At 47.0% G+C, this 25,354-nt stretch overlaps 1 protein-coding gene across 11 annotated transcripts in view; it reads left to right on the top strand.

Moving 5' to 3' along the window:
• TRAPPC10 (trafficking protein particle complex subunit 10) overlaps window positions 1–25,354 on the top strand; it is a 99,111-nt gene that overhangs the window by 49,529 nt on the left and 24,228 nt on the right. For 6 of the 11 annotated variants that reach the window (XM_077995134.1, XM_077995137.1, XM_028845014.2 and 3 more), the window contains 7 exon segments: window positions 3,559–3,806; window positions 15,315–15,461; window positions 16,042–16,156; window positions 17,484–17,560; window positions 18,615–18,706; window positions 20,463–20,603; window positions 20,919–21,031. In XM_077995134.1, the coding sequence (XP_077851260.1) occupies window positions 3,559–3,806; window positions 15,315–15,461; window positions 16,042–16,156; window positions 17,484–17,560; window positions 18,615–18,706; window positions 20,463–20,603; window positions 20,919–21,031 (933 nt within the window). 11 annotated transcript variants of the gene reach the window in all.

Genomic DNA, 25,354 nt, shown 5'->3' with positions numbered 1-25,354 from the left:
GGTTCCTTTTTGAGAACCCTTGTCACCATGTGTGAAGGAAGGGGTAATTTCAAGGAGCCCTGGTGTCAGCTGGAGAACCTGGAGGGAGGTGAAGTGTGGGGATGGTCAGCTCTAGCTGTGGGCACTGTCCTCACTCTGGAAATCAACAGTGGCGCCAATGGCTACTGGCTCATAGTGAAGATTGGGTCTGATCTCAGTCTCCTGAGATGCCAGTGTAGACGTAGAACCAAAGCAAAGTGTTTACTCAGTAAAAAAAACAGAAGAGGTAAAACTCTATTTCTTATATTTTATGCAGGTGTGAGCCACCATGCCCGGTCTTAGGTGTCCATATTATACATATATATCTATTATTTAGTTTTGAGACAGTATCTCACTCTGTCCCCAGGGTGGAGGGCAGTGGTGCAATCTTTGCTCACTGCAACCTCTGCCTCCCAGGTTCAAGCGATTTTCGTGCCTCAGCCTCCTGAGTAGCTGGGATTACAGGCACACGCCACCATGCCTGGCTAATTTTTATATTTTTAGTAGAAACGGGGTTTCACCGTGTTGGCCAGGCCAGTCTCGAACTCCTGGCCTCAAGTGATCCTCTTGCCTTGGCCTCCCAAAGTGCTGGGATTACAGTTGTGAGCCACCATGTCCAGTCTACATACATACATACATACATACCTACCTACACACACACACACACACACACACAATTTTTTTTTTTTTTTTTTTTAGATGGAGTCTCACTTTGTTGCCTGGCTGGAGTGCAGTGGTGTGATCTCAGCTCACTGCAACATCCTCCTCCTGGGTTCAGGCGATTCTCTTGGCTCAGCCTCCCGAGTAGCTGGGACTACAGGCACGCACCACCATGCCCAGCTAATTTTTTTATTTGTAGTAGAGACAGGGTTTCACCATGTTGGCCAGGATGGTATCGATCTCCTTATCTCATGATTCGCCTGCCTCGGCCTCCCAAAGTGCTGGGATTACAGGTGTGAACCACCGCACCCAGCCTATATTTTTTAAATATCTTACATGTTTTTTTTTTTGAAAAATAGATTTATTTAGCAAAAAATGTTTGAATTTAATAAAGAAATGGCAATAACTGGTACATCCATTAGTTGAAAAAATTAAAATATTTTCACTGAGCACCAAATAGTTCTCAGTGTTTTCGTGGAGAACTCCTTTGAAAGAATGCCTAGAACTTAATCTGTTTATTTAGGTTTTTAATCAAGAAATCTAAAACTGCCAATCACAGTTTCAAATTACCATGAGATGACCATGTTAACAACCTTGAGGTCATATCATATGAGCTTGTAAAAGCTGTGTTGAAGCTATATATTCTAACTGAGGGCATTTGTTAGCCTCAGGCAGGCTGGTAATCACAGGTCCATGTGCCTGTGATGCCATATACACAACATGGAGTAATAAAGTGTCATTTATAAGATAAAGACCATATGGTCCCTGGCAGCAGAATAGGTGCTGGGCAGCTTCAGGGACCAGGCATCTGAATGGATGTCAGTGCCTGTGGGAGGGGAGGGGCCTTCAAGGCTGAAATATCTGACATACTTCTTATATTTCACCTAATTTATTTATTTTTTCTCTCAGTTTTAAAATTTGGGGCAATTTAAAATCCAAAAGTAAGCCTGGACGAAGTTTTGCTGCTGAATAAGACGATTCGTTTTTGTTCTTTCATTCAACAAGTACTTACTGAGGGACCACCGTGTGCCAGGCACTGTTCTAAATACAGGGAGGAATAAAACAAAATCCCTTTTTTTTATGGTGCTTACATGAAGGGGAAACAGGCGCCGAAAAGTAAATCTGTCACTTGCCGTCCGTAGTAGTAAGTTTGGGCTGTAGAAAGGGGTCCCGTGAGGGGTGGGGCAGTATGTGCCGTTGGAGCTTGGATAGGGCACTGGAGTGGCCTCTCTGGGGGGGGGTGGCACTGGCACCAGAGGCCTGACTGAAATGTGGGCGTGCCCCATGAGAATCCTGGTGGGAGGGGAGCCTAACCAAGGGAACTGCTGGTGCAGGGCTGGGCTGGCGGGTCCGCACCACACTGCCGTGTGCTCCAGTAGCCCTGAGGATGCTGGTGCAGGGCTGGGCTGGCGGGTCCGCACCACACTGCCGTGTGCTCCAATAGCCCTGAGGATGCTGGTGCAGGGCTAGGCTGGCGGGTCTGCACCACACTGCCGTGTGCTCCAATAGCCCTGAGGATGCTGGTGCAGGGCTGGGCTGGCGGGTCCGCACCACACTGCCGTGTGCTCCAGTAGCCCTGAGGATGCTGGTGCAGGGGCTGGGGCAGGTCCGCATCACTCTGCTGTGCTCCAATAGCCCTGAGGATGCTGGTGCAGGGGCCGGGGCGGGCCAGCACCACACTGCTGTGTGCTCCAGCAGCTCTGAGGATGCTGGTACAGGGCTGGGCTGGCGGGTCCGCATCACACTGCTGTGTGCTCCAGCAGCCCTGAGGATGCTGGTGCAGGGGCTGGCGGGTCCGCATCACACTGCCATGTGCTCTAGCAGCTCTGAGGATGCTGGTGCAGGGGCTGGCGGATCCGCATCACACTGCCATGTGCTCTAGCAGCTCTGAGGATGCTGGTGCAGGGGCTGGGGCAGGTCCGCATCACACTGCCATGTGCTCCAATATCCCTGAGGATGCTGGTGCAGGGGCCGGGGTGGGCTAGCACCACACTGCTGTGTGCTCCAGCAGCTCTGAGGATGCTGGTACAGGGCTGGGCTGGCAGGTCCGCGCCACACTGCTGTGTGCTTCTCGGCTCTGAGGAGAAGCTCCCGTCAGTGAAGGGAGCTTCAGTTCCTGCACACAGTTGTGCAGCATTTAACCATGTCAGGATGCCACGTAGGAACGAACTGGTTATGACACCTCTCTGTTGGAGTGAGAAAAATAGATTCAAAAGTTTTTTCATAATGATTGATGGACTTGCTATTATACATTGTTACACTTATTTTAAGATCATATTTGAGTCTTAGGGGTATAAGTAAACCTCTGGGAGCCTTGCTGAAATTTCTGACAAGCAGTCATTCTTTTTTCTTCTGTGCGCTGCTACCAAGTCCTCCCTGTCCCTTCCTCTAGGAGCTTGACTCAGGGAGGTGACGTGGTTGAGTTAGGGAAATAAGTAAGGAATATGTAGTCTAAGGAAGACCAAAAGCACCAGGATGGTCAGAGCAGGCAGCACTCCAGCCCGCAGGTAAAGATAAGGAAGCCCAGCCCCGCTGCAGCCCAAGACTAGAGCCCTCCCTCGGTCTGAGACAGAGCCTGCGCTCCCCTAACCATGTAGCCTGTTGGTCTCTGGGCGGCTTCGCGACCTGTTCAGCTCCCGCCTATGGCTTTCTGGGCATGGTAGGGTGGCGTGCCTTGTTGCCTGAGTCACGTTAGCCTCATCTCGGCTGTCAATGCCGAGAGCCGAATGGTGCGCATCACTAGACCACAGCGGGTGGGCAGTGTTCTTAGAACAACTGGTTCTGAAGCTGCCTGTTTGCTCACCATCCTCAGCCTGAGCAGGAAGCTCAGGAAGGTGAAGTACCTGCAATCAGCACCTTTCATGATGTGTGTTTGTTTAGATGGTGCCAACTGGCTGACTTTTTTCTGCCAGCCAGTGAAGAGCTGGAACGGATTGATCCTCCGAAAGCCCATAGATATGGAGAAGCGGGAATCGATCCAGAGGCGAGAAGCCACGCTGTTAGATCTGCGCAGTTACCTGTTCTCTCGCCAGTGCACCTTGCTGCTCTTCCTGCAGAGGCCGTGGGAGGTGGCCCAGCGCGCCCTAGAGCTGCTGCACAACTGTGTGCAGGAACTGAAGCTCCTAGAAGTGAGTTGGCTCTTTTCCCAATTTACCCGTTTCTTGATTGTTCCAGGAGAAATCTCTGAACCTTGAGGTTCCAGGCATTGAACTGTTTGTGCTTAAGAAAGAGTTTTCTTTTCTGAATGTCTTTTATTTTCAATATATTATTTGCTTAGTTACTTTTTACATTGATTAATTGCTCAAAAATAGAACTCTGTTCTCAACATGGTGAAGTTTGTGCCGGTCCAGAGCAAGCCTCTTAGATGAGCTCAGTGGAGCTCACTGGCTGACTGTGGCCTGCGCTACTGCGTGAGCCGTCTCCACGAAGAAGCGTCACTCACCTGAGAGACCCGCAGAGCTAGGTTTTGCAGGTAGACATTTATTTTATCTCAGACATTTATTTCATGTAGACATTTATGTTATTTTTCTTTTCAGATAAATAGTTTTGCACATGGCCATGCAGGTAGCAATGTGAGTGACACACAGCAGGCTGTGCCCCATTGATTAGTAGTACGAAGCTTCGTGGAAGATATGTCATAAATTGTGTGTGTGTGTGTGTGTGTGTGTGTGCGGGCACGTGCTCACTTATTGGGTGTGTGAATGTAGTTAGTAAAACATTTGCCTTTAGAGATAAATTCACCCAAGCACTAAACTCTTACTGTCTGTAGAACCATGGACATTCTAGTGAGGTGGAAGGACTGTAGAGACTGTATCTAGTCTGGTGATTCTTGTTTCAGGGTCCTCTTAATCCAGAATAATTCACACACACAAACGAAATGATACTTATGACTTGAGGATTCGTGTACGCCCCTGCCACCCATCCCCTGGTTAAGATCTCCTGAGTGAGTGGTCTGATGCTGTTTTGTAAACAAGAAAACAGAGTCTGTAAGTGATTAGGTCTGAAGAGTATAAGCCATTGATGGGGATGGTGTTTCATAATATAGGAACTTATTTTTGTGTACTTGGTTTGAAATTTTAAGAGATTTAAATTTAATTAATGAAGATAAATGTATTTTAGTTAATTTCAAAAGGAGAAATTCTTATTTCAGAGCCCAGCTCATTAGTATCTAGCCCAAGTCACAAACTCAGAAACTTAGGAATTTTTATCAAATGATTTTTCTTCACCTAACGAAGCAAATGAGGAAAGGCAACATTTTCCACCTCGAAATGGCACTCTGGGCTGCCTGTAATCCCCTGGATCGAGAGACTCTGCTTGGGCTGCTCAGCCCTAACTGCAGGCTGGGGACGGGGCTGCGGGGGACCATGCACTCCTGGAGCCGGGCGCTCTGTTCACGTGTGCCTCGGGCTTTCGCCTGATGTTGAGATTTTTGTCTTACTAGCCGATTGGGGAAAAAATTGAAGTATTCAAGTCCAAATGATTCAGACGTGACGTCTTCTGAGTGAGACGACCCCAGGAGGGCTGATTGGAAAGAGCTGTTGCCCATTTTGGGACAGGCGTAGGAAACCTCGGAGGATGGCACAGACCCAGTCCCTTTATTGCTGGTCTCCGCCAATTCATGAACACCAGGATTTAAGAATCTCAAGTTGTTTTTCCAGCTTCAGAAGGTTGCCTGGGAATAGCGTGACTACTAGCCTGTAGAGGGAGGAGAAAAATCCCCGCAGCCAGGCGGGGCCAGTGCAGAGTAGGCTGACCTGGGGTGGCGGCGGGGGGGACTGTGCCCTGCAACTGAGGAGGCCACTGGCCCAAAGCAGCTCCACCAGGAGGGAAGCGGGCACCTCCACCCCCCCACCCTTCCCTCTGAACTCCTCCGGGCACTCTGGAAGCTAGAGGCCAGGGAGCCCACTGATGTGTTACATACAGCTCCCCCAGCAGAGAACAGGGTGGCAGGGTATGGAAAGTGGATCTGAGAGGCCAAGCAGAGAGGTCCGGTACTGCGTGGAGATGGCAATCCCTTTTCCTCTTCTGGCGCTGCTCACTAGTGTGCTTGCCCCACCACGGCTGCCCTCCTGTGGGCGTGCGCAGGTGCCATGGAGGCCTGGAGGAGCAGCGGTATGGTGCGTAGCGCTGCACTCACTCCCCACAGAGCTGCATGCTCACCTCGTCCTGTGAGCTGTCCTCCTGTGGAGCAGGTTCTTAGGGACTTCTAGCGGTTCTCCTGGGTTCTGGAATGCCTATGGCCATTGTAGAAGGAGGTGGAAGTAGGTCTGTTATTACCTTGTGGCTGGACGGAGAAATGTGTAAGTAATAGAGGGTGTGGGTTCTGGAGTTCCTTGGAGCGTCGGGGTTCACAGGAGCCACACGGGGTCTGTTGGCTCCTCTGGGCGCTCGTCTGCAGGGCCGGGAAGTCACTGAGGTATTTTCAAGGCTTTGTATTGTGTGAGGAGCCTCTTATCTGTGGTGTATTTTCTGAACCCTTTGCTTTACTGAATGAAGTTGTCTCCTTGGCCTTTCCTTGAGTGGAAGCTGTCCCCATTGCTTTTAGTCATAGCTATTGCACTTCTTTGCACTGTTGAGTTCTGTGTCTCCAGTGAGAGGAGGTGGCCAAAACTGAATGCTGGATTTGAGGCAAGGACATGCCACCCACTGATGACTTTTTCACAGTCTCTCAGTCTCTTTCCTTCTAAGAACCCACTTCCTGTTTCCTCACCTCCTTCTGATGCACACAACTGGCTGCGCCTCCTTACATGCGCTGTGCCTGTCAGACTCCCAGGCCAGAGAGGACAGCCTCCCTTGTCACTTGTGTTGAAGCGCACACAGTCCTTTTTGCACACTTTGCTCCTGAGTTTGATCAACACTGAGATTCACACTGTTTACTTAGAGGGCTTCACCAGTAACTTCACATCAGAAGTGTTTCTCTTCCTCTCCCTTTTTCTTTTCTTTTCTTTTTTTTTTTTTTTTGAGATGGAGTCTCACTCTGCTGCCCAGACTGGAGTGCAGTGGCGCGATCTCGGCTCACTGCAGACTCCGCCTCCCAGGTTCACGCTATTCTCCTGCCTCAGCCTCCTAAGTAGCTGGGACTACAGGTGCCCACCACTGCGCCTGGCTAATTTTTTTTTTAGTAGAGACAGGGTTTCACCGTGTTAGCCAGGATGTCCTCCGTCTCCTGACCTCGTGATCCGCCTGCGTCGGCCTCCCAGAGTGCTGGGATTACGGGCATGAGCCACTGCACCCGGCCTTCTCTCCCTTTTTCTAAATTTTTGAATTTTTTGGTAGAGATGAGTCTCACCGTGTTGCCCAGGCTGGTCTGGAGCTCCTGGGCTCAAGTGATCCTCCCTGCTCACCTCCCAAAGTGCTGGGATTACAGGTCTGAACCGCCCCTGGCTGTGGTTTTCTCTCTCGTGCAGTAGTTTTTATTCCAGTCTAGTGGTGAGAGTCGGGTTTTAGGGCCACAGTTGAGCAGAGGCCAGGGGGTAGGTGCACCACGGTCAGCTGCAGATCCCACGTCCCAGTTTTGAGTGGGTGGCTTATAAAACATGTCCTGCTAACATCCTGCTTCCTTTATCAGTTGATTTGAAGTACCTCATTTATTTAAAGAGAACAGGGGGCACCGAAGTGGCCAGCTGTGATGGAAAGCAGCACTGCCTCTATAGTAGGGCTCGACCCACACTCCAGGGGCGACGGGGGCTGAGAAAGAGAGCAAGATGGCCGGATAGAGGCGTCTACCCTGTGGGTGCCGCTTACTAGCCTTGGCCCACTCCCGTTATGGAAAATGTGTTAAGAATGGAGATTGTGCCTACCTGCTGGGGTGAGCGGTAACACCCGTGAAGTGAGGCCAGTTGCACATGAGTTCAGGATCCTCCTTCACAGAATATTTCCTCTTTTTTTTCCGTAACAATTTCTAATTTTCCCTCCATTTACAAAAGTTGAATGTTTTCTCTATGTAAATTTGGAAAATACAGACAGATACACAGAAGAAAATGTCGTTGCTTTTGCTAGCGGGAAGAGGTTCCCTTTTTTTTGTGTCCGTGGCCGCCTTATGTATAGATGAACTGCAATGATTTCCTTGCTCCTATTTGGGCATTTGAATTCTTCAAAATTCTTTGCCATTGCAGTAGTTTGTATCCTTATACATACATCTTTGTGTGTAAATTCATACAAGTAGAATTGGAAGGTCGAAGATAGACATGGTTTTAAAGCTGTTAATATGTGTTGTCAATTCGTCCACCAGAAAGGTCTTCCCATTTCCAGTCATGCTGGTGATGCCTGTTTTCCTGCACCTTTGGTAAGAAAAAAGTATGATACGTATACATTTTGTTGCCAAATTAGAAGAATGAGGAAGATACTTTCTAGAAGGCCATAATGTGTTTGTTACAGTGATTGCCCGAGTGAATTTTTAGGGGGTTTGGAATGTGTTTCATTCAGCACTATTTGACCTTTTATCAGCGTAGAATCTGGTTTGGTAACTGTGTAGGCCTAGCAGGGTCAGGACTCCTCCTGACCCCAGGAAGGTCACCCAGCCTAGCCTGTGGCATGGAGGAACCGCGCATGGCACGCCATCAGAGTTAGCTGGCCGGTTTGTGAACAGAGGCTATGTGTGGCCAACCTGTAGGTTGAACCAGAGGAAGAAGGTTTACAGTCAAAGCTGGCCGGTTGGGATCAGTATTCTGAGGGGCAGGCCTGGCAGAGGACAAAGGCAGAGATGTAGTGGAGGGATGTAGGTTGTGTTTACTGAGGGCTTACAGTGTACCCGACACCCTGCTGGGTGGGTGCTTTCATGGGGAGGTGGAGGATCTTGTGTGCCCCTGAGCCATGAGGACCTGAGCTGGAGGAGAGTTGGTTGTGAGAGCTGTTGCTGAAGAACTGATGGCTCCCTGGACAAAAGGAAAGAGAGGACTGTCAAGAATCATTCAAGACACATTTTCTTGCCTGCCAGGCACTGTGGGAGACAGGGATAGATAGGGGGTGCACATAAATGAAGAGGAAAGGGCCTCACCTACCGGCATGAGGCTGCCACGGGTCATCAGCACAGTGTCCAAGTAGTGACGAAGTGTTGTCTGTGCACAGGGGACCGTAAGGGAGGGAAAGGCAGCTTTGCCGGGTGCCTCAGGTCAGCTTGGTAAACATTTGCAGGTGCCCGATAGGTGCTAGGGAAGCTTTCTAGAGGAGGCCCTGTGTGAACTCCGTTAAAAAGATTCATTCAGGCTGGACGCAGTGGCCCACGCCTGTAATCCCAGCACTTTGGGAGGCTGAGGTGGGCGGATCACGAGGTCAGGAGTTCGAGACCAGCCTGGCCAGTATGGTGAATCCCCGTCTCTACTAAAAATACAAAAATTAGCTTGGCATGATGGCGGGCACCTGTAATCCCAGCTACTTGGGAGGCTGAGGCAGGAGAATTGCTTGAGCCCGGGAGGCAGAGCTTGCAGTGAGCCGAGATCACGCCACTGCACTCCAGCCTGGGTGAAAGAGCGAGACGCCGTCTCAAAAGGAAAAAAAAAAAGGGTTCATTCACTCAGCATATCCTCACTGAGCATCTGTTTTGTGCCAACCATTGTGGTTGGCACTGTATTTTCAGCAGAGTGAAGTAGAATTCCTGCCTTTACGAAGCTTACATGCTAGGGAATGAGTGGGGGAGTAAGAATTCACCAGGTAGATGTGACTGCTGGTGGCACGGGAGAGTGCGTTTCAGGCAGAGAAGGTGGTGTTACCGAAGGTGCTCTGAAGGAGTCTGGTGTCGCTGGAACTTCAGGGGCGAGGCAGGCTTTGGTGACAATGAAGGGAGATTCTGAAGTTCTTTGTGTGTCACCTTGAAGGTTGCCCTTTGTCCTGTAACCAGTAGCGAGCCATGAAAGGTTAGGACCTAGTGAGGAGGCAGAGGACAGAGAGAGGTGAAGAATTTGGAAACTTCTGCCATAGTCCAAGGGAGAAGGTGGAGTTCCAAAAAGCAGTTGAGGTAGATTTTGTTGTTTATCATTATTATTATTTGAGACACTCTGTCGCCCAGGCTGGAGTGCAGTGGTGTGATCTTGGCTCACTGTAGCCTCTGCCTCCAGGGTTCAAGCAATTCTCCTGCCTCAGCCACTAGAGTAGCCGGGATTACAGGCACGCACCACCATGCCCAGCTAATTTTTGTATTTTTTGGTAGAGATGGGGTTTCACTATGTTGTCCAGGCTGGTCTTGAACTCCTGAGCTCAAGCGATCTACCCTCCTCGGCCTCCCAAAGGGCTAGGATTAGCACCCAGCCGGTAGATTTTAAATAAATGGGTTCAAGAAAAATTTAGTGAATTGGTGGTTCTAGGTCCACTGGATATCCATATATAAAAACAAATCTTGGTCTCACCCCATAAACAAGATTAATTCCAGGTGTAGTTTTGGTGTAAACATGAAAAATAAAATAAGAAAACTCTAGAAGATAACATGGGAAAATATCTTGGGAACCTTAAGGTTGGCAAGTATTTCTTAAATAGAACATGAAACCCTTATGGTTATGCACCAGCCGTGAAGGAAGCCAGCCCTACATGAGACCACATAAACATCAGCGCCTCTCTTCCCCGAAAGGTACTCTGAAGGGAGCAAGAAGGCCTTCCGCAGCGTGGAAGTACGAACAGTATATGCAGACAAGAAAGGGCCCTTATCCAGCATGCACTGTGAAGAACTCACATACATCAATGCAGAAAGACTGACCAACCAATAGAGAAACAGGCGAGAGAGGAAATCCAAATGGCCAATAAACTTATGAAAAGGGGCTCAGTCTCATGAATCATAGCGAAATGCAAACTGAAACCATTGTTGATGAAGTACCAGCACACACCAGCAGAATGGCCAGGATGGAAAGGCTTTCCTCGGGTATTGGTGGGAGGGTGGAGACACTGGCGCTCGTTCACTGATGATGGTGTGCACCACTGGAAGCGCTTTGGAAGGCTGTTTGCGGTATCTAGCGGGTGTCGCCATCACGACACATGCCCCATGACCCAGCAGATCAGCCCTGGTATGTGCAGACACATGCACACACACATGCATCAAAAGGCAAGTACAGAGATATTTGTGGCCCTGTGAGTCATCAGAGCTAGAAACGGGGAAGAACCCAAATGTTCATCTCGTCCAAGCGATGACGACACGGCACCATGGCCCTGCAGTGTGCTAGGGTACGGTGGTGAACGTGACTGGGTCGTAGTGGATGACTCTAACCAACCTCAGGTTGGGCTAAAGAAGTTGAGGGCATACCTTTTTTTTTTTCCTAGATGGAGTCTTGCTCTGTCGCCCAGGCTGCAGTGCAGTGGCGTGATCTTGGCTCACTGCAACCTCCACCTCCCGGATTCAAGCGAAAAGAGAAGGCATACTTTTTGATTCCTTGTATCTAAAGTTCGCACTGAAGCCACACCAGTCTGCTGTGAGCTCTCTGGCAGGTGGAGGGCTGGTGACTGGCAGGGAGTTCCTGCAGGAGCTACGGCTCTGATTCTGCTTTCATGGGAGGCATATCAGACGTTCACCTGGGACTCGTGCACCTGCCAGTGTGTGGGCTGCACTCAGATGGTAGGAGTATCTAAAGAAAGAACAAGAGTGCCTTTACTTTTATACTTGGAAGTGGCAAAATGGCACTTGCCATTGCTAATACAGCGATCAGGAGAGGAGGAGGGGCTTTAAGGAAAATTAATATAAATTAAGAATTAGTTTAAAAAGTCTGTTATTCACAAAAGATGATATCCAAATGGCCAAGAAGTGTCTGACGGCCCATTAGGGAAATGTGAGTTTTCTGGAGACGTTGAAGCCACCACCTGGTTCCAGAGTGAGGTGTCCAAGCTGCATGCTCTGCCATTCAGTCTCAGGCTCTCGGGGCAGAGCGGAGGCTTGGTCTTTGTTGTGTTGGGTGCTGTGGCATGCTGGGTGGCAGATGCCACCATAGAGGCATGGCTTTCGTAATGTTGGCTGAAGTGCCCATTTTCTGTGTCGACCACTGTTTAGGAGCAAGGGGCTGACACTTGTTTGGACGACTCAAAGCCATGAAGCCATGGCTGCAGAACAATCGCTCTTTTCCAGAGTTTGTGAGACTTTTGTGTTTTATTCTCAAGCTGCACTATAGTGGGTAAAATGAGCCCGGATGGCTCTGGCACTCTCTCTTCCCTTCCCCCGCGCTCTTGCGTCTCTGCTGCAGGGATGCTGGTGGGAGAAGAGTGCTGGCGCTGCCTGTGTTCTGCTGTGAGTAGCCTGGCGCACTCGGGGCTGGGGGCGTCTTCGGAGTCTGAGAAGGCGTCCCTCAGTTGAGGCAGGGGTAACATTGCAAATAGTTTTACCCATAGTAGCCAAACACTGGAAACAACCCAGACACTTAAAAGGAGTGGATAAATAAACTGTGGCCAACTTGTAGAAAGGTTTAATAAGCAGCAGTGAAAAAGAACAGGTTGACAGACTCTGCAAGGTTGAATCTTAAAGAGACTGTGTTGAATTAAAGAAGCCCCATGTACAAAAGAGGACGTGCGTGATTTCATTATGTGAAGTTCACAAATCAGCCAGAAGGAATTGATGGTGGCCGAAGTCAGGATAGGGGGTGCCTCTTTGGGGTGGGTCTTGACTAGGAAAAGGGACTTGAGAGAACCTTCTAGAATAATGTTGTTGCTTGATTAGGGGGTGGTTACATTTGTAAAAATCATGGACCTCTAAATTTAGGGTTTGAGCCCCTCACATACCTTGTTGTATGTATTTTGCCACTTGTTTTTTCAAAGCAATGAAAAAGTATCGCTGCAATGAAGTTATAAATAAATTGTTTTGTTAACATGTCTGGAAGTCTTCCATGTCCCACTGTGGAAGGTCTCGCTGCTGCAGAGCCCACCTCTGTCAGGCCCTGGAAAGTATAGAGAAGAAGCAGAGTGCCCGGCCCCTTTTGGGGTGTTACCTGGGGTTTGGGTGGGAGCTAAGAGACACACACAGTAAGTAGTAACATAGGAGACAGGCGGCTCCTCAAGGCGGCACTGCAGAAAGGCTTGTGTATGCCACATCACATGCCCAATTCATATGCATGTCTTTCTTTTCCATAAAAACTGAAGTTTTAAAATGGTGTGTGATAGGAAATGTAGGGAGCTGCGATTCTCCTGGGAAACAGAGGCACTTAGAGCACGAAGCCAGGCAGAACTCGCAGCCAAGACCAGAGCAGGCCCCGGGGAGGCTTCGCACTGTGGGAGGTGTGAGTTCCAGAGGGAGGGGTGGCCGAGCTCACCTTCAAGTTTCTGTTATTCAGTGACAGCCTGCCCTGTACCTTGGCGTGGGTGTGTGCAGGACCTGCCTGCTCTCTCCCTCCTCTTCCGGGGTGGAAGTTGAAGGTGAAGTCTCAGCAGTCAGTGGCCAATGGCTGCCACTGGATTTTGTTGTTTTTACCCCAGAAAAGCTGCTGTTACCTGATGCTGCTACTTTTTTAATACTGTCGTTCAAGCTTACCAAAGCGGGACTTGCTCTTTGCAGGAAAAAAATATACCAAGAACTGTTCTATAATCATGCCACGCAGTAATTAATGCCACCGTTGGCATTTTGGTGTATCATTTGGGAGCCTTTCTGAGGTGCACCTGTGCTGTCAGGCGACTCCTCAGCTCTCGGCTGCTGCTCTTCCCTGCTGACTCAGTCAGCGCCTGGTGCCTCGGCTGCTCCTGCTTCTGCATCCAGCGCCCTCTGCCGTGGCTCCTCTGCCGTGGCTCCCCTGCCGTGGCCCTTGGGCTTTATCTCCCTTCTCTGTGGATGCATCTTGACCACAAGCCCTGTACGCCTTCCTGCTTTGTAGGAGTCTCTCGTGGTCTCCTAGGAGGTGTTTTGTTTTGTTTTGTTTTGTTTTGAGACGGAGTTTCGCTATTGTTGCTCAGGCTGGAGTGCAATGGCATGATCTTGGCTCACAGCAACCTCCGCCTCTCCGATTCAAATGATTCTCCTGTCTCAGCGTCTCGAGTAGCTGGGATTACAGGCACATGCCACCACACTCTGCTAATTTTTGTATTTTTAGTAGAGACGAGGTTTCATCATATTGGTCAGGCTGGTCTCAAACTCCTGACCTCAGATGATCCACCCACCTCGGCCTTCCAAAGTGCTGGGATTACAGGCGTGAGCCACCACACCTGGCCTCTCCTAGGAGGTCTTTCTGTCACCAGTGTGTGCCCAGGGGAGGCACATGTTTACAGAAGCTTTTGTGCAGTGGGTACTGGTGGTGGTATCATCTTGGGAGATGAAAAGTATCCCAGATCTCCTGGCACCTGGAAACCAGGCGGGCCTGCAAGGTGCAGTCAGCCTGCTCCAGGTCTGCTCTGGTTTGACTGATGAGGACGCTTATCAGTCAGAGGGACACGCTCTGTCCAGGATCTCAAAGCTGCGTCCGGCTGCCCTGCTTTTCTGTGCCTTCCCTCAGTGGGGTGTGTTTGGGTGAGAGAGTTGTGCAGCTTTCTGAAAGTGGCTTCCGATTACGCAGTTTTGGTCCTATGCTGATTTTTTTCCCCACAGGATTTAAGTAGCTTATCTTATTTTTAAAAAGTTGGGCATTTTAGCTTTTATGGGAACATTTGATGGCAGTGTGTTCCTTCCTTGTTGGTTCTAGGTCCTTTATTTGTGCTCAGGGTGCCTTGCAAGAGTTGTTATGGGAGTCAGTTTCCCCGGCAGTGGCAGCTCATCACCTGTTGACTGGTGATTTGAAGAGCACCGGTGAACACATTTCACCAAAACTAAGACACGTCATGAAGTTAGTGCCACCAGAGAAAAAGCCAGCATTGCCACTGAAGAGTGTGAGGTGCCACTTGATTAAGAGAAACGTTTCTATTTCAGAGGTGCTAGAATGTGGGGGACGCTGCATCTTACAGAGCAGGCGCTTTTGCTTTTCCGATGGTGTTTCTTTTTTGTTTTTAAGTGGAAAGGCTCAAGGAAATACAGAAGCAGAGAGGGTAGCGTAATGCGTGCGTGGGACCCAGGAGCAGTCAGAGTAGGCGCGGCACCTGGCCAGCTCTGCTTCGTCTGCGTCCTTGTTCACTTGCCCTGGGACATTTTTCAAATACAGACATTGGGTTTCTCCTGTAAATACTGCAGTGTATCGGGAGCAGTAGGGAGCTCTTCTTCCCAGACATAATTGTACTGTCTTTATCACGCCTGAAGAGTGAACTGTAAGTCTTCCTGTGATATTTCTACTCAATATTCAGTTTCTGCTGTTGAATGTGATCTTTCTTAAATGTGAGCAAACAGTCATCTGAAGTCTTAGTTTTCCCTCCCCACGTGACACTGATGTGTGGCCAATCCTCACTCCTAAAGTAAATGATCATATTTGGTCTTTTTCTAGGCTTTTCCTTTTAAAAAAAAAAAAAAAATTCTCTATATATTTTTCAGATCTAGACCTGCGGAGGCTTTTTCTTAATAAGGTTTTCAAAAATACAATAATTGAAAGTTATACCTAAAACCTGGTAACACATTTGAATATAGGTCACACTGCTTTTCTCTTCCCATGTGAGTGTAGGTGATTAGTTTCTGTCTCCTGGAGCTCTGCAGATCACAGCACTGTGAGATGAGGTGGCTGCTTGAGGGGGGAGGGTTTCGCACATTCAAGCCAGAGCATGTGGGTTTGTTCAAGCTACAGCTCTCCTGGAGCGCCCCTCACACGTTCACACTTGCACCCCCACAGGTCTCCGTCCCGCCTGGTGCTCTGGACTGCTGGGTGTTTCTGAGCTGTCTGGAGGTGTTGCAGAGGATAGAAGGCTGCTGTGACCGGGCGCAGATCGACTCAAACATTGCCCACACTGTGGGGCTGTGGAGCTATGCCACAGAAAAGGTGCCTACCTGCCCAAGTGTGGAACGCTCGTGTTGTCTCTGCAGCCATGCCTGGGTGGCGGAGGAAGTCTGCTGTTTGGAGCTGCTTTCCTGCTGCTTATTTAGATCATGATGCATCCACTTTAGTGGCCGTAGGAGGTGTCTAGGTGCAGCCAAAGAAGTCATAGTTCCCTACCACATGTCGATGTAGTCAGCGGACAGCAAGCACTCGCTGTGCTCCCGTGAAAGTGACTCTGTACCCTGAGTCAGGGGACACAGAGGGTGGTGCGGAAATGTCACCTCAGCAGGCAGAGCTGTGCTGGTGTGTGCAGCAGGTAGGCTGCCCGGGCTTGGCTTCTGCAGGTGCAGGCGGAGTCTGGGGAACTCAGGGAGCTGAAGGGCAGAAGCAGAGGATTCCCGCTATCCAGGTCTTACTGGGAGCTGTTGTGTAGGATGTAGTTTTATCCAGATTTGAGTCATCTGGGTAGGAAAGCTAAATTTCTTCTAGAAGTTAGCTGGATTTGAATTGTTATATTTAAATTCTTGAATTCCCTGCTGACTCTTATGGCAAATTAATTGAAATTGTGAATTTATCTTAACAGTTAAAGTCCTTGGGCTATCTGTGTGGACTTGTGTCAGAGAAAGGACCTAACTCAGAGGATCTCAACAGGACAGTTGACCTTTTGGCAGGTTTGGGAGCTGAGCGACCAGAAACAGGTACTTTTTTGTGTGTACCTATGTTAGTGGTGAGGTGGACAATAATGAAAATGTCCTTTGCAAGTTGGCACATTTAACCCAGGTTCTAATAGTAATCATATTACTCACCATTTGGAAAATTATACCCATTATTAGCTGACTGGATTGAAGCACCTGATATTTTACCTTTTAACAGCATAATGCAATATTAGAAATAGTTGAAGGAATTGGAAGGAGTTTGAGAAATGTAGCTGAGTTTCTCCTGGGCTTAAGGGACTTTATAGCTCATGTTCAAATGCACCACTCTCTCCGAATTACAGATGATCTGTTTTTCTAACAATACAGCCTGATGGTTTTTTTTTTTTTTTTTTTAAAGAGACAGGGTCTCACTGTCTTGCCCAGACTGGAGTGCAGTGGTGCAATCTTGGCTCATTGCAGCTTTGACCTCCTGGGCTCAAGGGATCCTCTTGCCTCATCCTGCCAAGTAGCTGGGACTACAGGTGTGTGCTACCACACTTGGCTAATTTTTTTTTTATTTTTTGTAGAGATGGAGTATTGCTGTATTGCCCAGGCTGGTCTCAAACTCCTGGCCTCAAGCGATCCTCCTGCCCTGGCCTCCCAGCAAACTTTTTAAAATAAATTGGCTGGGCACAGTGGCTCACGCCTGTAATCCCGGCACTTTGGGAGGCCGAGGTGGGCAGATCACCTGAGGTTGGGAATTCGAGACCAGCCTGACCAACATGGAGAAACCCCGTCTCTACTAAAAATGCAAAATTATCCGGGCGTGTTGGCGCATGCCTGTAATCCCAACTACTCTGGAGGCTGAGGCAGGAGAATTGCTTGAACCTGGGAGGTGGAGGTTGCAGTGAGCCAAGATTGCTCCATTGCACTCCAGCCTGGGCAACAAGAGTGAAACTCCATTCAAAAACGAAAAAAAGAAAAAAATTCTCCTGATTAATAAGGCTCTTTGAAAGGAGCATTACTCATTGTTTTAAGTGTTTAAGGGAAAAAATACTTAGTATTTATATTTCACTGTTTCAACTTGAGACCATTTCAGATCATTTCAAAAGTAATTTAATTCATTAGAGTATTTGTAAAATATGTTCCTAAAAAGTCTAGTTCTAAAGATCAGAGAAAAGCATGACACAAAAGTGTTTTGACTATTTTATGAATATGTGAATTGAAAGAGAATATACATAATCATGTAGTTTCAGTTGGCATTGGCCATGTTTATAATTTCACAAGAGTCTGGTGGGGTCATCCACCTGCAGTATGTGAAGGTGAATGTAAAGTCATGTGACTGGACATGATGAAGATGAAGAGGGACTCTCGTTTCTTTCTGTTTAAGCCAACACAGCTCAGAGTCCTTATAAGAAACTGAAAGAAGCATTATCATCAGTGGAAGCTTTTGAAAAACACTACTTAGTAAGTATTAACAAGTGTTCAATGTCTGTTCCATGAATACCTGTCTCTAGAAGGCCTGTTGAGTTGGGAAGGAGCTGGTATTGGGGGCCCTTTCTTGTTAGTTTTTTTCGTTTCTTTGGTACCTGGGGAGTTGTGGACAAAACATGGAATAGTTGTTCATCAAATGCGTATTAGTACCCATGGTACCATATTAGGCATGGAATCATCTTTGAATATTTACAGTTTTGTTCAAATTGGGTTTTCTCACACAGAAATTATAAGAGAGGATAATGAATACTTTTCTTTGTAAAAAGGAGTAATTTGGACTTGGGCAGAGCTATTGTATTTGATTTTGAACGATTTAAATTAGCGAAACTTTAAAAAACGGTGTAGGTAGAAGTGTGGTGGGTCAGCATCATCCCCGGGGTCATGGGCAACTCAAGCGTTTGGACTGCCCATAATGGCCGTACCTCTTACACACACAGGTATGAAAAATATCCAGCACGTCACCCACATGCAGAAAGTCCTTGGAAAAGTTAGATGTTTTGGATGAGTTTGTGGGTTTCTTTTATTATTATGCTTCATAATTTTTACACAGGTTACCAATTTTGATTATAACAGAAAAGCTCAACACAAAAATAGATGCAAAGGAAAAAATAATGTTATATTAATAACATGTCTTCTGCAGGCTGGGCCTGGTGGCTCACGCCTGTAATTCAGCACTTTGGGAGGCTGAGGCGGGTGGATCACTTGAGGTCAGGAGTTTGAGACCAGTCTAGCCAACATGGCGAAACCCCATCTCTGCTAAAAATACAAAAAGTTAGCCGGGCGTGGTGGCACCTGTAGTCGCAGCTGCTTGGGAGGCTGAGGCACAAGAATCACTTAAACCTGTGAGGCGGAGGTTGCAGTGAGTAGAGATCTTGCCACTGTGCTCCAGCCTGAGTGATGGAGCAAGAGTCTGTCTCAAAACAAAAAAACCCAACAACGTCTTTTGCGTCAGCTTTAGGTAAATAAATGTAGTATTTGTCTGTCATGAAAAGTTCAAGTCCGTAATTGTTTTTTTACTTCCCGACAGGATTTGTCCCACGCTACCATTGAAATGTATACGAGCATTGGGAGGATTCGATCTGCCAAGTTTGTTGGAAAAGATCTGGCAGAGTTTTACATGTAATTGATTTTGTACTTTTTCTTTGAATTCTAAACATACACATGAGAAGATTTGTTATATATGGAGTTAATATAAAGTGCACGTAAATGTGTAGATTGAAAAGTGTAGATTCTCTTACCCAGTCCTCATAATTTTGTTTTTTAGTTTTTTCTGAAAACCAGATGGAGAGCTTTTCTGCTTGTTACTCTTAAAAACTGTTATTGGTCTTGGAGATTATTTAATTTAATTAAATATATAAATTTTTGTAACTAAGTTTAAATAATTGTAAGAAAGCATAATGGTGAGTAAATAGGCATATAGATCTTACATATTTTGTTATATAGCGTTTTATCAAGTATTAAGAGGATTGAAAAACCTCAAAGCCATTGATGTAAAGCTACTGCATGTGTCAGGTTCGTGAAAGAGGGATGGTCTCGGGATAACCGGAAGAAGGTGTGTACAGATACTGTAGGATTTCCATTCCAGCTCCAGCTTTGAAGTTTGATTCCAGAAAAACTCAAAATTTAGCATATTTCTAGTGTGTTTCATAAAATCAGACTATCAAAGAGAAGAAACCCCAGTGGGTCATGTGGTTACTATTTCAAAGTACTGAAAGGAGATACAAGTGTAAGGAAAACGATGCTTGTTTTCATTTTCTTAAAAAGAAAAAAGTGTGATTGAAATGAGATCTTGAAATCTGTACTCAAGTAATTTCATAGGTGAAGCAAGAAATGAGAATTGATTTGAACTGACGTGAATTGGCTGGAAAGGGATTCTTAGATCAGCTAAGTGAACTTTCTAGCTTTCCAGATGTGGTTGGAGCAGCTTAGCCAATTACCCACTAATTAACAGCAGAGTTACAGCTAGAATATAGTTCTCTTGAATTTCCATGTAGTGTATCTAAAGAGGAAGGTGCTCCTTAATGAAGCAAAGAGGCTTCTTCGGGAAGCGGAGAGGATCCTTGTTACTCCTGAGGCTTTGACAAGCCCTGATTAATTTGCATTTTAAAAGCAGGCAAGGCCGCACACACCAATAGTCCCAGCTACTGTGGAGGAGGCTGAGGCGGGAGGATCACTTGAGCTGAGGAGTTTGAGGCTGCAGTGAGCTATGATCACGCCACCGTATCCCAGCCTGAGTGACAGAGCAAGACCCCATCTCTTACAAAATAGTTGTGCTTTAAACTTTGCTTTGCGGGGGCCAAGTGTTGCTATTTTAATTCTCTGGTGTTCTCTGGAAGCTGGAGCCTGTGGAGTGCTCTTTGCCTGAGTTTCCAAGTGACTCTGTGCTCCCTTCCGCTTGCGCCCTGTAGACTGCTTCTGTGTTTCTGTGCCTTTAGTAGATAGTGTAGACCCATACCTGGACTTCCTGGCTTCATTGCTGACTAGCACTGTACTTGTGGACAAGCCCTTCCTTCACCTTCTCTTAACCTTGACTCTCTTGCCTGTCAGCTCGAGATCATTAATGATACGCTCACTTTCTTATCCTGAGATTTAGCTATGGAAGTTCGTCGACGTGTGTGTAAAGCCAGACCAACAATGTGTTGTGCTTTTATCACCACACGCTCATTTCTCAGATCTTTGCCTGGGAGTCTAATTATTCGTCCTGAGTAGGTGCTCTTTCTCACGGAGCGGGGTGGGTGGAAGAGGGCTCTCTGGAGATGCTGAGTCCGTCCTGGCGTGGAGTCTGGAGGATGGAGGCCAAGGCGGGAGAGGTGGGGTCTCAGTGTGTTGATTATCCCTAGCTGTAATGAAAGCTACTGTTTGTTGATTTTGCAAGGAGGAAAAAGGCTCCACAAAAGGCAGAAATCTATCTTCAAGGAGCATTGAAAAATTACCTGGCTGAGGGCTGGGCACTCCCCATCACACACACAAGGAAGCAGCTGGCTGAATGTCAAAAGCACCTTGGACAAATTGAAAAGTATCCTTTAATGTTTCCATGAAGCAGGAAAATTATTTTCTATTTATACAGCAACATTGCCCACAATCAAATGTTTCATTCTCATCTATTATTAAGGAGAGAAAAGTCCTACCTTATACATATGTATTGTATAGAGAATTAATGAAATATCTAGTCAATTTTTATAATCTAATTTTGAGTCCTAGTAACTTAAAAAAAAAAAAAAAAAGCCCTTTGGCTTTTGAAGCTCTGTGAAGGCTGTAGGAGGCTTTGCATCCACTTTGCCCCACACTCCTCAGTATGAGCCTCTCCACGCTCCTTACCTCTCCACTCCAGCTACCTGCAGACCAGCAGCCTCTTAGCCAGTGACCACCACCTCACTGAAGAGGAGCGCAAGCACTTCTGCCAGGAGATACTTGACTTTGCCAGCCAGCCATCAGACAACCCAGGTAAGACCAGTTCTTAAAACTTTACTAGGAATATTTTCAAACATTAGGAAGTAAAAAGGATACAAGATATACCAGCCACTTGAGAGTAAACAATTGCTAACATTTTGCTGTGTAGCTAACATGTATCTATGTCTTTCACTTGACTTTTTTTCTTTTTGCTTAAAGCCAAACTCTAGACCACATTGGATCTTCTAAATATAAGGACAGTCTCTTAACCACACCCAAAGAATTAATAAGGTTCTGATATCTACTAAGTAGGCCATATTCACATTTCCCTAATTGTCTTAAAATATTTTTATAAATCATTTTTAATAGAGTCCAACAGGATATCACATAATACATGTGGTTGTTAGATCTCGGTTCTCTTTTAATTTTAAAAAAAGTTCTGCCTGTAATCCCAGCACTTTGGGAGGCCGAGGCGGGCGGATCACAAGGTCAGGAGATCGTAGCCATCCTGGCTAACACGGTGAAACCCCATCTCTACTAAAAATACAAAAAGAAATTAGCCGGGCGTGGTGGCGGGCGCCTGTAGTCCCAGCTACTTAGGAGGCTGAGGCAGGAGAATGGTGTGAGCCCGGGAGGCGGAGCTTGCAGTGAATCGAGGTCATGCCACTTCACTCCAGCCTGGGCAACAGAGCGAGACTCCATCTCAAAAAAAAAAAAGTTCTTCCCATCTCTTTTTCTTTTTCTTCTTCTTCTTCTTCTTTTTTTTTTTTAAGACAGAGTCTCGCTCTGTCGTTCAAGCTGGAGTGCAATTGTGTGATCTTGGCTCACCTCAACCATCATCTTCCGGGTTCAAGCAATTCTCCTGCCTCAGCCTCCCAAGTAGTTGGGATTGTGGGCACCTGCCACCATCCCTGCTAATTTTTTGTATTTTTAGTAGAGACGGTGTTTCGCTCTGTTGGCCAGGCTGGTCTCAAACTTCTGACCTCAGGTGATCCATCCACCTCAACCTCCCAAAGGGCTGGGATTACAGGTATGAGCCACCACACCTGATCTTTTCCTTCACTTTTTAAGACAGAGCCTTTTTTTTTTTTTTTAATATAACAGCATTATTGTGTTATTCACAAACTACATAATTCACTCATTTGAAGTTTATAATTCAATGGCTTTTAGTCTGTTTCAGAAATGTGTGCAACTGTTACCACAGTCAGTATTGTTTTGTTTTTTTCTTTTTGACAATCTTGCTCTGTCGCCTGGGCTGGAGTGCAGTGGTGCGATCCCAGCTCACTGTAGCCTCAACCTCGCGGAGTCAAGAGATCTTCTTACTTTGGCTTCCCAAGTGGCAGGGACCACAGGTGTGGCAACCACACCCAGCTATTTTTTGTCTTCTCTGTCACCCAGAGAATCATGCAGTGGCATTATTGTAGCCCACTGCAACCTCTGCTTTTTGAGCTCAGTTGCTCCTCCCGCTTCCACCTCCCGTGTAGCTTGGACTACAGGAGCACGCCACCACGCCTGGCTAATTTTTGTATTTTTAGTAGAGACAGGGTTTTGCCATATCGCCCAGGCTGGTCTTTAACTCCTGAGCTCAAGGAATCTATACACCTCGGTCTCCCAAAGTGCTGGAATTACAAGTGTGAGCCACTGTGCCTGGCCACCACAGTCAATTTTGAAACATATTTATCACCCTAAAAAGAAACGCCGTACTTAACTCCGCCACCCGCTTCCTGCAGCCACGAATCTACTCTCTCTCTCTCGATTCCTATTCTGGATGTTTCATACAAATATAGGTGGAGTGTCCCTAATCTGGAAATCTGCAGTGTTTTAAAATTCAAGACGTTTTGAGGACCAGCATGACTCTCAGAGGAAATGCTTATTGGAACATTTTGGAGTTTTAGATTAGGGCTGCTCAACAGCATGTCATGCAAACATTCCCAGATTCACAACCATCAGAAATCTAGAACGCTTCTGGTCCCAGTCATTTTGGATAAGGGATACTCAACCTGTAGAATCTGTCAACCTAAATAGTACACATAGGGAGTCTCTCTACAAAATGGTATTTATTTGGAAATAGGGCATTGCAATGCCATATACGGGCCATAGTAAACTATGTGCATATTCAGGAAGGGGCTTTAAAGGGAAAATGAGGATTACATCACTGGTTTGGGGTGGTGGTTCTCGGCTGCAAGGATCAGCGGGGTGACGCCAGTCAGGGTTGGACAGCAGTTGCTGAGCAGATGTCTTGGTGGAAGAGTGTTTTGTATAAGGTTGCAGTGACCTTTCTGCAAGGCTGTGGTGTTTGCAGACTCTTTGTGAAGTTTTTTATCATGCATTCATGCATGAGAGTCCTCCCTTCATAGCCTTCTCTGGCTCTATTAGTCAAGGTTTTGTTGTTGTTTTTTAGCACAAGTGACTCCCTTTTGATTCTGACAACTTTCACACGTGGTCCAATGTGTGGTGGTTTGTGGCTGAGTTCTTGACTGACCGTCATGTTTTCAAGGCTCATCTGTGTTGTGGCCTGTGTCAGTGCTTCATGTCCTTTCATTGCTGAATCCTCCAAGCCAGTTGTCCTACAGGCTGGCCTGCCTTCTGGAATTTGTCTCAGTGTTTCCTCATAGGAGCATCTAAATGGAAGTTAGAGTCATGTTAATTGTTTTGGAAAATATACTTGTAGATCATGCTGTGTGGTAAGATTAAATTTATTGCGAAGCTGAGCTCCTCACCTTAGTTTTGAAGTGTGCTTATTTAAGGTGGTTACTGTGTTACTCTACTCGGGCTAACATAAACAACAGGTGTTTACTTTCTCACAGTTCTGGAGGCTGGAAGTCTGCTATCAGGGTGCCGCAGGGTCGGTTTCTGGTGAGGGCTCCCTTCCCTGCTTGGAGACAGCTGCTTTCTCGCCTTGTCCTCACATGGTGGGAAAGAAGAGAGAGCAAGCTGTCTGATGACTCTTCTTAAAGGACAGTAATCTCATCATGCGTGCCCCACCCTCACAATCTCATCTAACCCCAGGCACCTCGCAGAGCCCGGTTCCAAATACCATCAGGTTGGGGGTTAGCGTTTCAGCACATGCAAGTTGGGGAACACAGTAGTTCAGTCATAGCCATGACTAACTGCTTGAAAACCAGTTTTCCTAGAAGTTTCAGGGTCAGGTTGATGTGGTTATTGACTGCTGGCGTGTATTCATGTATCGGCATCTGCGGCCTGGTGTGGTGGCTCACACCTGTAATCCCAGCACTTTGGGAGGCCGGGGCAGGCAGATCACTTGAGGTCAGAAGTTTGAGACCAGCCTGGGCAACATGGCGAAACCCTGTCTCTACAAAAAGTTAGCCAGCTGTGGTGGCAGGTACCTGTAGTCCCAGCTACCCAGGAGGCTGAAGTGGGAGGATCACTTGAGCCCAGGAGGACTGGGCTGTAGTGAGCCAGGATGGTGCTACTGTACTGTTGCCTGGGCGACAGAGCGAGACCCTGTCTCAAAGAAAGGGGGAAACGAGATCCATCTGGATGGATTTCTCAGAAGCATCATGACATTAGTTTGGCTTTGTAGAGTCTTAACATGCCCAAACTGATTGTTGCTAGAGCCATGACCACATCTGCTGCTTTGTATTTGAGACTATTTGAGTTGTGATTTTCCTGCCAACGTCCCTTGGTATTTCTATATGAATAAAATATTCCACAGTTGTTTACTGTTTCTCATGATCTGTGGCATCAGTCTTGGCAAGTCCTTTAGTTGATGAATATTTAATAAATACTTAACTGGTCAGTTCTGCAGCCTTGTGGATTTTCTAGACAAAACTAGGGTACTTACAGTTTGGTCAGAGTGAGATGGGCCCAGAGAGAGCATTAGGCTCTCACTTCAGCAGTGACTGACCTGGCTGGTAGCTACCGTCCTGAGCCTGGGGGCACAAAGGGGTCCTTGTTTAATTGGCTGACTTGGTAGACTGGCAAACACCTGGGGTTTATTTCCACATTACAGCAGGGCACTTGGGCATCTCCACTGAGCATGTTTTTAAGTAGGTGAGAAAATATTGGAATCTCTTGAAAATAGCTCTAGAAATTAGACTGTTTACAAATTTTAGTTTGGAATTGAGAGGTAGTTGACCTGTATTTCTCTTAGGTTTGTCAAAGCAGACTTGAGAAGGTTAACTTCTGTACATTTTATGATTTCTAGGCATTACGTAGGTATTTGTTAATATTTTGCTTTTGACACAATAACTTTTGGGGGGTGTGAAGATGGCAAGAGGCTGGGCTTGGCTGTTCTGCACGTCACTGCTGCTTGCTCCAGTACGCTCTCAGTAATCTTACTGTGTCCACGGCCTGCTGCTGCTTACTGCCAGGAAGTGTGACCTGGGGAGTAAGTTACGATAATGTCTGTTTACA

The sequence above is a fragment of the Macaca mulatta genome, chromosome 3 (genome assembly GCF_049350105.2).
Source record: "Macaca mulatta isolate MMU2019108-1 chromosome 3, T2T-MMU8v2.0, whole genome shotgun sequence".
NCBI classification, from domain to species: Eukaryota; Metazoa; Chordata; class Mammalia; order Primates; family Cercopithecidae; genus Macaca; species Macaca mulatta.
The sequence above is the reverse complement of the archived record's forward strand: the minus strand, read 5'-3'. Positions and strand labels throughout refer to the sequence as shown.